At 44.0% G+C, this 12,370-nt stretch overlaps 3 protein-coding genes across 4 annotated transcripts in view; 2 read left to right on the plus strand and 1 right to left on the minus strand.

The window, feature by feature from the left end:
* Nucleotides 1-3,437, minus strand: part of EFTUD2 (elongation factor Tu GTP binding domain containing 2) — a 29,100-nt gene extending 25,663 nt beyond the window's left edge. The window contains exons 1-5 of the mRNA XM_053361296.1: nucleotides 3,309-3,437; nucleotides 2,678-2,793; nucleotides 1,913-2,078; nucleotides 1,473-1,551; nucleotides 383-458 (exon numbers count right to left, since the gene is read on the minus strand). Coding sequence (XP_053217271.1) covers nucleotides 383-458; nucleotides 1,473-1,551; nucleotides 1,913-2,078; nucleotides 2,678-2,782 — 426 coding nt within the window. The 5' untranslated portion in view covers nucleotides 2,783-2,793; nucleotides 3,309-3,437. The remainder of the gene's footprint in view (nucleotides 1-382; nucleotides 459-1,472; nucleotides 1,552-1,912; nucleotides 2,079-2,677; nucleotides 2,794-3,308) is intronic.
* Nucleotides 3,438-3,696: 259 nt separating this feature from the next.
* CCDC103 (coiled-coil domain containing 103) lies at nucleotides 3,697-6,876 on the plus strand. Of its 2 annotated transcripts, none has more exons than XM_053361974.1 (4): nucleotides 3,697-3,732; nucleotides 4,495-4,641; nucleotides 5,676-5,808; nucleotides 6,098-6,876. In XM_053361974.1, exons 2-4 carry the CDS (start codon nucleotides 4,505-4,507, stop codon nucleotides 6,560-6,562), a joined length of 735 nt encoding a protein of 244 aa, XP_053217949.1. In that variant the 5' UTR covers nucleotides 3,697-3,732; nucleotides 4,495-4,504; the 3' UTR covers nucleotides 6,563-6,876. The 2 variants fall into 2 exon arrangements, with proteins under 2 accessions (XP_053217949.1, XP_053217948.1); XM_053361973.1 differs by having other exon boundaries at nucleotides 3,726-3,800.
* A 110-nt stretch (nucleotides 6,877-6,986) lies between these two features.
* On the plus strand, nucleotides 6,987-8,845 carry FAM187A (family with sequence similarity 187 member A). Its single transcript, XM_053361972.1, has one exon. The coding sequence runs from the start codon at nucleotides 7,470-7,472 to the stop codon at nucleotides 8,745-8,747; it is 1,278 nt and encodes a 425-aa protein (XP_053217947.1). The 5' UTR covers nucleotides 6,987-7,469; the 3' UTR covers nucleotides 8,748-8,845.
* The last annotated feature ends 3,525 nt before the right edge of the window (nucleotides 8,846-12,370 follow it).

Here is a 12,370-nt window from a genome sequence, read left to right on the forward strand (position 1 = left end):
GGATAGAGACCTGGCAACTGAGAAGCCAGCAACACTTGCAGACTCTCCCTAATAGTTTATCTAAATTGACTGCCCTGGCTTCAAAAAATCAGTAAGCAAGCTAAAATGATGACACCATTCCGGCATAACTGCAGCTCAAGTGTGAGAAGTATGTGTGTTAGGAGTTGCTCTCGTAGACAGAACTAACTCTGTGAGGCCCAAAGTCTTGGAAGGGCGTCAAGGAACTCTAAAACATTTAACCTGGAGAACCATACACTGAATCCAGTTTATTCAAAAACAAGAACCACACATGTACTGAGTGAGTACATCAGAATTCTGCCACATCTACGGAATGGACCACAGCTACTCCTGAGCTGCCTTAAATATATTAATTGATGCTAACCTTGCCATGATGCAGGTGCCCACAAAGTGTAACATTCCGAATCAGCTCTGAGTTGTCCATCAAGTCTGCTAGGAAACTAGAGAAGACCAAAGGAACAGGGAAGCTTTCAGTTATACACGCTGCCAAGTAACGTAAAATAATTCTCTTTATCTGAGTTACAACCCCCTCCCTGCCACAGAAACCAAAATCACCAGTATCTTCTGATATACTGAAAAAGCTTTTCATAATCTACTTTGATTTTTAGTTGATAGTTCAGTCACTATCTTTTTAAAGTACTCTTAGTTGCCTTCACCTCTCAAGCTTAATCCACAGCTCTGCCTTTCCAAACCCTTCTTCCACATCACTGGAAAGGGGAGGGGGAACCAACAGGACCACATGGTGTTTATCCTGAATTTTAGAAGCATTAAGATAAAGGGGCAGGGAACCTATGGCCCTCCAGATGCTGTTGGACTTCAACTCTCATGAGCCCCTGCCACCAATGGTCATAGACGATGGGAGTTGTAGTTCAATGACATCTGGAGGGCCTCAGGTTCCCAACCCGTGAACTGGTAATTGGAACGAGTTTATATGTGATGGAGGGATAATTCTGTAAGTGGGTGTGTGGAGAAATAAGTAAACACATCTGGTTAAGACTTTGTATTATTTGGACTGTAAGGAGAATTAACTGTTGCTTCGTCCCTGTTCCTGCCAACCTAGCAGTTCGAAAGCACACCAAAAGTGCAAGTAGATAAATAGGTACCGCTCCGGTGGGAAGGTAAACAGCGTTTCCGTGCGCTGCTGTGGTATCGCCAGATGCGGCTTAGTCATGCTGGCCACATGACCCGGAAGCTGTACGCCGGCTCCCTCGGCCAGTAAAGCGAGATGAGCACCACAACCCCAGAGTCGGCCACAACTGGACCTAATGGTCAGGGGTCCCTTTACCTTTAATATGCCCCAAGGCCACAAAATAGAATTGGGAATAAATTTAGAGGAATAACATGATTACTAACTCCTCCTCTGCTTGTCTGTAGATGTGAGAGAGCTAGAAGTACCAACAGAAGGGAGTTGCACAGGGAAAGAGAGAAAAAGAGAACAAACAAGCTATACTCACTCCATCTCATACACTGTGACTGGCAATGTTTGCTCCATGAGGGAGAATTTCTTGGTCTTCACGGGTTTAATAATAGGCTCTGAAAACAAACACAAGAAATAATATCCCTTTAAAGAGAAAAGCAGAAAAGCCCTACCTCAACACTCAGCCAAGTAGAAAAAAGGAGCAAAACACAAACTTTTTGCGTGTCCCTGATCCCAGGTTCAGTTCCTGGTATCTGTGACTGAAGTCTCTGTTAAGGCTTGGAAAGATCTTCGAAAGTTACCTCCAGTCATTGGGTGCAAACAGTACAGATGGAGCAATCCAATGGAAATAAAAATTTTTCTTGGCTTTCCCATTTCAGATTGCAGATAGGTGCTCAACTGAATGACTGCTGATCCAGTATGCTATGCAGAAGACTCCTGCCTTCTCCCTGACAAGCTGGTTCTATAATTTCTCACCTGTCAAAGGCTGTGTGTCTTCCTCTTGCACAATGGTCTCCACCTCTGGACCGTAAACCTCCTCAGCCGTTGGATAGTATTTCTTATCCTCATGCAGCACCACATCCATCCCAGGGTGGTCATCATCGTGGTCTCCAATGTCATCATCGTCGTCGTCCTCATCGAGCTGAAAACAGAATAAAGGGCCTTCAGCTGGTCTCTAGCAATTTCCATCCAGTGCAGTCCCAATTATGGAACTTGGGATTGGCTCCCATGTGCATGTTCATCACTTGATGATGGCAACATCAAGCTTGCAAAAGTTCATACACTCAGGTCCTGCGTCATGAACACAATGCGTTCTCTGGAAATTGTTAGGTGAATGTTCACATAAAGAATTAATGATTTCCATTGATTTCTATGGGAAAATTTCTAATGCGTCCCCGACCACAAAATCTGTGGTGCACATAGGCAGGTTTGGGTACTAATCCCTTGTGTTGGGGTAAGTGAATTTTTGCACAGTGAGCATTTGTAAAATGGGACCTGCGTGTGCAATTTATTTGTTGGACTTCAAAGTGTCATGGGACACCCAGTTGCCTTTGAAGCGACCATGTAACATGGCTAGTTTCCTTGAATGAGCGTGACACCTTTTTTTCATGATCCTAAAAAGTTAAATTAACTACTTAACCAAATGAATAACCCAAATATTCAATCATCCAACAGCCTTAACTAAAACCATTGGGTGGCCTTTAGTATAGTTAACATTTAGAGGAAGCATAATCCCCATACCTCATCTAGATCCTTTGAATCCCGACCCATCTCGTCGTCATCGTCGTCAGAATCAAGCTCTGGGCCAATATAATTCCCAAATTCATCATACAGATCTGTATCCATGTTGCCGGACCCTGGAAAGAAGAAAAGCCTTTGAAACAAGTATAGCAAGGTCAGTTTTTATCCTGAAAGTGTGTGTGTGTGTGTGTTTTGTTTTGTTTTTTTTTTGTATTGCTGAATTTTGCTAGCTATTCAGTATAGATATAAGGAGTGTAGGAGTGTGAGTGTGTTTTCCTGCTTATTGTGTTTTTGACAGCTTATTTGCTTATTTTTATTGTGAACCTCGCCTGTAGAAACTTCCACAGCTGTCCATCACAGTAGCACCTGGCCCTTATTTCCAGTTCATTTGTACCTTCTAGTTTACTCAAGTGCCCCTTCTTAGCCCATCAGGCTTCATAATAGACCCCTGACCTCAGTGGGACTTCGGCCTCCCCCACCCCGCTTAAGGAAAGGCGTTGAAGACCACAGACTACTACTACTACTACTACTACTACTAAAAATCAAGTTTCTAGTCCTTAGGGGCCTGGGGAACAAAACACGGTGCGGCTGAGAAACGCCTATATCACACGCATGCCGAATATTACGCGACCTTATCTGCCTTCCCTTCCTCCTCGGCGGCGCCTTTCTCAGCACAGAACGGAGCCCTCGCTGAGAGAAGAAGCGCGCGTTGCTCGCGACGTTCTTCTTTTTCCGTCGCGCGCCGCTGCGACGCTGCCGTGGAAAGGCCCTCCGCCGCTTCCTCCGAAAGAGGCTGACTATCCTATTGCCTGGCCGATTCGTCGCTTTCCCCCTTCATTTAAATAAAATAAAATAAAATAAAATACCGGTGTTCGGGGAGGCACGTAATCTTCTGATTCTTATATAGACGTGGGAGGGCAGAGAATGAAGATTATAATCAGGCGACTAGCGAAGACAACTCCTTTCTTCGGAGGGTCCTTCGCGTCCCGGCGTGGTCTGGTTGTTATGGAAACCAAACCTAGGCCTCGTTGCTATGGAAACCTGATGCCTAGCCGGTGCGGGGTGGGGAACGGGGAAAGCGGGGGTGGATTTGGAGACGACTTCGGCAGAGCCCTAAACCGGTGTAATAAATAACCTCAGTTCCTCATTATCTGGGAGTGGTACCCAGGGTCGTTTTTCCACGTAGACCCGACCAGTCCTTGGAATGACGCATTAGAATTGAGGGATGAGATACCACCCCACCCCGAGCTAAAAGGGACACGGGAAATTCCCTGCACCTCAGGGCGCAGGGGCTTCCTCTGAGAACCCGATGCTTTGCCATATTGATATGCTTCTGCAGTGCTCTTTGCTGTAAAAATCAAGCAAATATTGCAAAGCTACTGTAAATGTTTTGTTCTCGCTCTCCGAAGAAAGCAAAAACCCCTTGGTGCATCTCCACTCCTGGAACCTTTGGCCCCTGGGGTAGTGGGAAGCATAACTGTCAACTTTCAGATTTGAAAATAAGGGATCAGCAGCCTCGAAAATAAGGGATCAACAGCCTCACCTGTCCCGGACAGTCTACGGGATATCTAACAATCCGGGATAGCAGCGGGAAGCAGCAGGAAATAGCGCTGGAATAAGGGAATTTCCCGCAAAAAAAGGGAACGTTGACAGCTATGGTGGGAACTGCATAGCGATATTCGCGGATTAGCATTTAGTAGCATAGCTTAATTTCTCTGCACTTGGGTGCCCCCCAATGCTTTGATTCCCACGAGATGTGTTTCTAGAGTTCTTCGGGATAAGAGTTGTTTGTTTTTTAAATGTCCTGTTGTTTCTAGATAACCTGAGATGGAGGGTGTGATCGACTTCCGTGCTTTGGAGAAAGAGTTGGAAGAAGCTATTGCTGCTGATGAAAAGTACCAGAGAGAGAATGAAGCCAAGTTCCGAGCAGTGCACCAGAAAGTGGCGACTTATGAAGAATTCAGGTTTCTCAAATTCCATTGGTCCCTTTAGTTGATGTGATGCAAGAGGCAGTACAGCTGTCCAGTGCTTTTTTTTCTAAAAAAAATATGTTTAAGGGTGCTCTCATTTTTACTCAAGAAAATCACCATTTTATAGCTCAAATTGGGGGAAATAAATACAGTAAATGGACAAAAGTACAAAGATTCACAAAATGTTTAGGGGTATACGCATACCCCTAAACGTTTTGTGAATGCGTCCCCCCAGAAAATAGCACTGCAGCTATCTGTTTATCCATGAGGTCAACTGCTTGTGAATTTAACCCAATGAACATGCAGTCACGTGGCAGGCAGCTGCAGATTATGCATACTGCAAAAGTCATGTGCATTCATTACTTATATGTGTCTTATCAAAGAAATACAACCAGTTCTCCCGACCTCACTCTTGACTTCTGGATGTCTGAGATAAAGAAGACTGATTGCATTTTTAAAAGATCTCTGAAAACACCCCAAAGATAAAATGGGGCAGTGATGGAGCCTTATCCTATGACCTGTTTCCATGTTGCATTGTGCACCACAGTAAGCTACAGGCAGCAAATATTGTTATATCAGTAGCAGCCAGTGGCCACTCAAAGTTTCAGATGTCCAGGGCCATACAGTGCATAGGTAGGGTAAATGCAATAATAATGTTCCTGTACTTTTAACAATTACGTATGTAGAGGAAATTTCAGCAGATACATGTCTTCTCATCCTTGCAACATTATACTAGCTGAGCTACAGCTGCTGAATTTCCCTCCAAATTGCAATACAGTGGTACCTTGGGTTAAGTACTTAATTCGTTCCGGAGGTCCGTTCTTAACCTGAAACTGTTCTTAACCTGAAGCACCACTTTAGCTAATGGGGCCAACTGCTGCCGCCACGCTGCCGGAGCCCGATTTCTGTTCTTATCCTGAAGCAAAGTTCTTAACCTGAAGCACTATTTCTGGGTTAGCGGAGTGTGTAACCTGAAGCTTATGTAACCCGAGGTACTACTGTAATGCCCCTTTCTCTCCTGCTTGCAGGGATATTGTTTTAGCATCACATTTAAGGCCTCTGGAGAAAAAGGACAAGGTGGGGAAGAAGAGAAATGTGTTGTGGAACTCCCATGCAGTTAAAGCAAACTTGAAACAAGAGAGTGAGGTACAGCTGTCTCAGGTAAGATTGCTCCTTTCCAGGAGTTTGGAGAGCCTTGGTTCCTTTTGAGCAATACTTCTTATTTTATTATCTACGTTTATTTATTTGGGACATAACAAAGCATAACAGCAAATCCCTGATAAAATAAAAGTAGAAAGGGATATTGAGAACTAAACATATAGGAACAATTTTCCTTACCAAAATAAATTAATATCACCATTAAGGTCAGTTAAGGTCTTTCTCCAGTGGGGTGGAGAGTGGGCCAGGATCCACTTGTGTTGGGATCTGTGACGTTGTTCTCCTCCTCCAGGAGTTGGAACAGCTGCCCAAGACGTCTGCAGAATTCTACAGAGATTGGCGCAGATGCATGAAAAACAGCCAAGAACGCTACCAGCTCCTGCTCCAACTTGGATCCCAAAACCTGGGCCAAATCTTCCAAACAGACCTTGCTTTTGGTTTCCTAGGTGAATTCCTAGCAGTGTTCAATGAAAATACCTGTCTCAAAGACCGGGACTCTGTCTTGGAGATTTTGGAGAGTTTTTCAGGAACCAAACGCTTTGGATTGAATGTGGAACTCATGAGTGAGCAAGAGAAGAAAAACTGTCGACAGTTGTTTGAGAAACTGCAAAGGATGGGGACTGACCCTAGCAATCCTCCTGACTTTTCACATGCCACAGAGGGGGAAGGTGTGCCTGGTACCCAAATCCATTGCCAAGCAGATGGACCAACTAAAATAAAATTGATGGAACTGATGCACCTTTACAAAGTCACCTAAAGGAAGCTAGAGCTTGTGTCACAAGCCACACCACATAGGGAAATAATGGAGAAGATACAGGGGATAAGAACATCCACTAGGAACATCTTCTATCAATCCCCATTAAGGTGAGTGGGAGATTATGAAGAGCACACATGAATTCTTGTACATCTCCAGTTAATCTCAGTACAACTTGTATAGAATACACATTTGTTGAATGGTGGATGGACCTGTTTACTGATGGACCTGCACCTGTTTGCAGTGTTTTTAGGTGAGCTCTGCCTTCTCCAACAAGGCAGATAGTGCATTGTCAATAAATAATATTTGGTAATGGATCGATTTTTGCTGTGGTTTATCTCCTAATTCTCATGGCACTTGTGCTATTGACTTCTGCTCTAGTTAGGACTCAGCAGGGCTTAGCCCCAGAACGAGTTGGCCATGTTAAGGCTCTCATTCATGGGTAACAATAACCTGAAGATACTGCTGTCCATCCAGGCTTAATATAAACTTGGTCGTATTAAGTAGTGTGGGTGTTTGTATATAATTGGGGAGGAGCAATGGCTTGGTCCTCCAGTGCTTGGTTTGCCTGTCCCAAGTTTAATCTCTGGTATCTCCAGTTAAAAGCATATCATGTTGCTGGGTTGAGAAATACCCTGTCTGACATGTTGGAGGGCTGCTGGCAATCTGAACAGACAATACTAAAAGCCAGTATAAGTCAGCTTCATACACACGCACACACAATGGGATAACAGCTAGTTGTTCATGCGACCACTTCTGGAGCTGAGACTGCATTCTAGAACTTGTGTGAGCAAAAATGGAAATGGTTCTGGAGTCTTCGTTCCTCCACACACTGTTTAGTATCCTACCTAGTTTGCCTACTTAAAAGAGCAATGAAGCAGAATTGAGCTACAGAACTTGTAATCAACCAATGCGGAAGCTGTTGACCAAAGTGTACCACCATCAAATGGCTTCAACGGGGTTGGCTGGAATTGCGATAGTCCTTGGCACTGCTGATGTTCTCCATGCATTTGCCATTATAGAGAAGGAGGATGTGTTCAAGAAGACCCCTTGCCCAGCTTTTCTGATGTTTGAAAATGCTGCTTACTTGGCCGACATGAGCTTTGAGTTGCCTTGCAATTGCAAGCCCGAGGAGGTCACTTCTGTGGTTTGGTACTTTCAGAAGAACATGGGCAGACACCGGACTAAGGTCTTGACAGACTTTGATGGCACTTTGGTTGTGGATTCGAGCCACATCAAGAGAGGCGTTGACATGCTCCGGCGCTTCAGCATCAGGATGTTCAGCCTCATTGTCTTCCGCGTTCAGGTGGAAGATTCAGGGCACTACATTTGTGGCACCAAGAAAGGGGATTTCTTCTACGGCTACGATGTAGACGTGCAGACTTCCAAAAACATAGCTGTTGCCTTTGCAGATGAGGATCAGCACCCACAAAAGGACTTCAACAGAACACACTTTGTAGTCTTTACCGTCTTCTGGGAATGGACCAAGTGCAATCGCTGCGATGTCAGAGGTGAGCAGCGGAGAGTTGGGCTTTGCTATGTGCAGAGTCCCTATCTACTCAGGCGATACCGTACTACCATACCAGAGGTGGCTTCCTGCGGCTCCAAGTCTGTCCCAAAGCAGTTTCGGGGGGTTCCGAATAGGAAGCCCGAGGTTGTTATCCGAAGTTGCATGGCACCTTGCAGGAAAAAGATGTCCTCCATGGGAGAGGCATCCATCTCAGATGTCATCTCCAAGCTTGGGGAAAAACCCTGGGTCCCCGACATCCCTATCCAATTCCACAAGCAATCCCTTGGTACTGGGCTGATCATAGCCTGCCCTGGTGCCAGGCCAGAGCATGCTGTGGCTTGGGACAAAGACTCAACCCGGATGTACCTCACTAGGTTCCTTACCGGGGTCAACAAGAGCATGCGGGTCTTCATTGACCACGGAAACCATCTGCACATACGCTTTGCCCAGATGGATGACAGAGGTGTCTACTACTGCTGGCGAGAGGGACAACTGGTGGCTGGCTTTCGGCTCGCTGTTGTGTACGAGAGCCGCCACAAGAGAAGCATTGATGATCCTGAGACACAATACGCCATCAAGGCCATCTTCACAAGCTATGTCTTCATCACCCTCCTCTTTGTCAGCATCCACATTGTCCGCTGCTGTGTTTATGCCTTCAGGTGCACATCTGTGGAATAGCACCTGCCAGGAAAACTCTTCAGGGGCTCAATTTATTCACTTTTAAAATTTGTTGTTGTTAACCCATTTACCTACTGATCTAGTAAATATTTAATTTATCAACTGTCTTGGCTCTTAACCAACTGAGCTTAACCAACGTATTTCAAAAGCTTTGAATAAGGGCCTTTTTGGAGGTTTTTTTTCTCCTATGTGGGGTAGCTTTCAAATTTGTTAAAACAAGCGTCATCTTCACATTCCTAGAAGGAATGGCAATCCTTTAATGTTTTTCATCAACTATGGAGGATACAAAATGTAATCTGTTGCAATCTGTTGCCAGTTTGCAAACAAGCTCAAAACCCAGCTGGATTGTGGAAGTTCTAAATTTAAAAATGCTGAAATCAACAGAGCATTATCTCTCAATTTCAGTGGTTTGCCAGCGATTTTTACATATACCGTATTTTTTGCACCATAACACTCACTTTTTTCCTCCTAAAATGTAAGGGGAAATGTCTGTGCGTGTTATGGAGGGAATGCCTACGGGTGGCATGCCTGCGGATTTTCCTCCTCTAAAAACTACGTGCGTGTTATGGTCGGGTGTGTGTTATAGAGCGAAAAATACGGTAGTTAGAAGAACTTTGAAAACCACAGTGACAAATCATTCATGCTTTGCCTGCATCTGATCCCGGGTTCCAATCTCCAGACCTTGGGATCTCCCCTTTTTAGAATAATTTCGGGTAGAAAGGCAACAAACTACAGTTTCCAGGATTCTTGTGTTGGGTGCTTTAAATGCAAAGTGTGTTTAAAGCTTTAATCTTCTTTGCTTCTAATCAGCTCTGCAGATTTATTGACATGGGTTCCTCCAGTGGCTGGTGTTGGAAATGGGTAGAAGACATTTGATGTCTGCTGTGGTTGCACTTCAGAATACAATATTTTTCGCTCTATAAGATGCACCAGACCACAAGACGCACCTAGTTTTTGGAGGAGGAAAACAAGAAAAAAAAATTCTGAAACTCAGAAGCCAGAACAGCAAGAGGGATCGCTGCGCAGTGAAAGCAGCTATCCCTCTTGCTGTTCTGGCTTCTGGGATAGCTGCGCTGCCTGCATTGGCTCCATAAGACGCACACACATCCCCCCTTACTTTTTAGGAGGGAAAACGTGAGTCTTATAGAGCAAAAAATACAGTAGGTGATTTGAGGGCAGGGAACAGTATATTGCGCCAGAGTTGCTACAAAGGCCCTGATAAAGGAAAAGGAAATGGGAAGACGTAGTGGAGGAGAATGGTGAGCCCTTATCAATGCTATCGGCAGACACTTTGGGACACAACAGAGTCAGCCTGAATTTGTCAGCCACCTTTTGGAAGTTGTATATAACGTTTCCTATTTATGTGCACTTTTAGTATTGTTTCCACACTGCTCTTTCCAAAAGTCATGGGAACGTACTACAGAAAGGGCTTTTTCCGCTGTGATGTCCTAACCTGGAACATTCTCTGCAAGGAGGCTTCCTTGGCACACCAAACCTACATTAATGCACCGGTAATTCCTGTCCCAGGCAAATATATTTGTATTTCCTCAGATCTTTTATTTTCCATTCACTTCCATTATGGTTTTTTTTTAACTCAGCACATATGATTTTCTGCTGCACGTACGTGTGTGTGTGTGGTTATTTATATGTGTTTTTATGTACTGTAACTGTTTTTGTATATATGCACACATAGGTATTTGCTTCTGTAAGGCATCCTGGGAATTCATTGAAGGGCAGGATATAAATACCTCCTATAAATGATGAAAAAAATTGGGAAAGAAGCTACTTTATGAAACACTTTCAAAAGGGAGATTAAAATAAGTGGGAGTGCATTTTTCATAAAAGAAAATAAAAAACTCACCGCTTCACGTCATAATACTTTTAGTGATTGCAAAGGGTTTAAATACAGCATTAGAAACTGACCTGATATTTGGAAATATGCAGGTAATATTGAGAGGCTAACGTACATATATTCGGCAGTACACAAAGAACAGCAGAAAAGTTGTAGATTGTTTAGGTACCAGCAATGGTTACAAACATCTGAGTTTAACATTTTTTGTATCTAACAATAACAGTCTCTGTGGTAGTGGTTTTAGTAGGGCTAGTTATCTGCTTTTATGGGCACACAGGTAAAGGTCAGGTGGTATCAAAAAGGTATTTTGGATAAACTGTTGAGCACATAATTTCCCTGTCCTCTTCTATGCCTGTCCACTTCCAAGCAAGTCCTACTGAGTTCAATATGACTTACTCAGAATGGAGTGCGCCAGCATTCAGGGCAGCTTTTAAAATGCTTGAAGACGATTACAACCACATTTTATATTCCTTTTACTAGGCTAAACCTGTAGCAAGTTCTATCAAGCTTTGATCTTTACACTTGGTCTCCTAGATCAGTAATTATAGAGGCGACTTGCTCACCTGATTATTTGCAATATGTCACTATCTTTCCCGGATGCCCTAATTTCTTTCTTTCTTTCTTTCTTTCTTTCTTTCTTTCTTTCTTTCTTCTCTCTCTCTCTCTCTCTCTCTCTCTCTCTCTCTCTCTCTCTCTCTCTGGCTCTCTCTCTCTCTTCTGCCACACCTCCGTCCTTCAGTATCATTCACATCAGCCTTCAAAATTTTCCATGGCACGGCATCCCTCTATATGTTATTGAGACACTATTTTCTGCAGATTGCTTAAATGGCTAGTAGCCCTCACAATAATACACTGGCCTCACGCATTGACTTGGGTCAAGGGGTGTGGGGGTGTAGAGACCAGCTGCTTGCTCACAAGGAGCTCAACTAGCAGGGGTGAGTGAACCTGACATATTTTGTGTCTCTTCATTTCTCATTTTTCCAGTTCCCCACAGTTCCACATCTGTTTGTGATGATGATGATAATAATAATAATAATAATAATAATAATAATGTGATTATAATCATCATCATTAGTGTTTTAGTGTATAGTCTTCCTAATGTACACATTTTTGCACAGCAATTTCCCCTAATATGCATTTCTGCATGATCTTTTCACTTACCTATGCCCTTTTACGCACTTTTTACCCCGGTATGTGCATATCTGTACACATTATTCGGCTGGGGAATGGAAAAGGATGGCTATGTTTCCGTTTGCAAAGTGTTCTGAAAAGTGTGGTTTTGGCAAGTTCCCCTTTAAATCATTTCTGAATCCCACTTCTCCTCTATTACTTGGCTAGTAATTGGCCTGGCTGCGTTGCCAGTGGGTAACCTAAGGTTGATAAGAGGCTGCGAAATTCCAGACTCTTCCTGATGGCTTATAAACCTCAGAGGGAGTTATGGAAAGAGGGCAGAGGAGAAACCCCCCAAAAAGCAGAGGCTGCCTCTTGAAGGAAGAAGATAAAAGAAGTGTGTATTTGTTGACTAGGTTCTTAAGGCTTTTATAGTCTGACAGGAGGGCAGAAAAGGAGGCAGTTGCCCTAAGTTCTGAGGGGTCTGGGGTGTGAGAAGCTCCAACACATGTACTTGGCTATATGTAAAACACAGGTTGCATCGATTTAGAAGGTGCCCAAAGGCTGCTGTAGGGGTTAAGCATTGAACTAGTACTGGGGAGACCCAAATTCAAATCCCGCTTGGCCAGGAAGCACACCTTGGGCCACCAACCTTGCCGCA

This window comes from Podarcis raffonei, chromosome 13 (genome assembly GCF_027172205.1).
Source record: "Podarcis raffonei isolate rPodRaf1 chromosome 13, rPodRaf1.pri, whole genome shotgun sequence".
NCBI classification, from domain to species: Eukaryota; Metazoa; Chordata; class Lepidosauria; order Squamata; family Lacertidae; genus Podarcis; species Podarcis raffonei.

Bases quoted from the DNA above. Each gene is read 5' to 3' on its own strand.
- CCDC103 (XM_053361974.1), top strand. From the start codon at position 4,505: ATGGAGGGTGTGATCGACTTCCGTGCTTTGGAGAAAGAGTTGGAAGAA. The intron at 4,642-5,675 runs GTTTCTCAAATT...TCCTGCTTGCAG, and splicing joins GCGACTTATGAAGAATTCAG to GGATATTGTTTTAGCATCAC. The intron at 5,809-6,097 runs GTAAGATTGCTC...CTCCTCCTCCAG, and splicing joins GTGAGGTACAGCTGTCTCAG to GAGTTGGAACAGCTGCCCAA.
- FAM187A (XM_053361972.1), top strand. From the start codon at position 7,470: ATGCGGAAGCTGTTGACCAAAGTGTACCACCATCAAATGGCTTCAACG.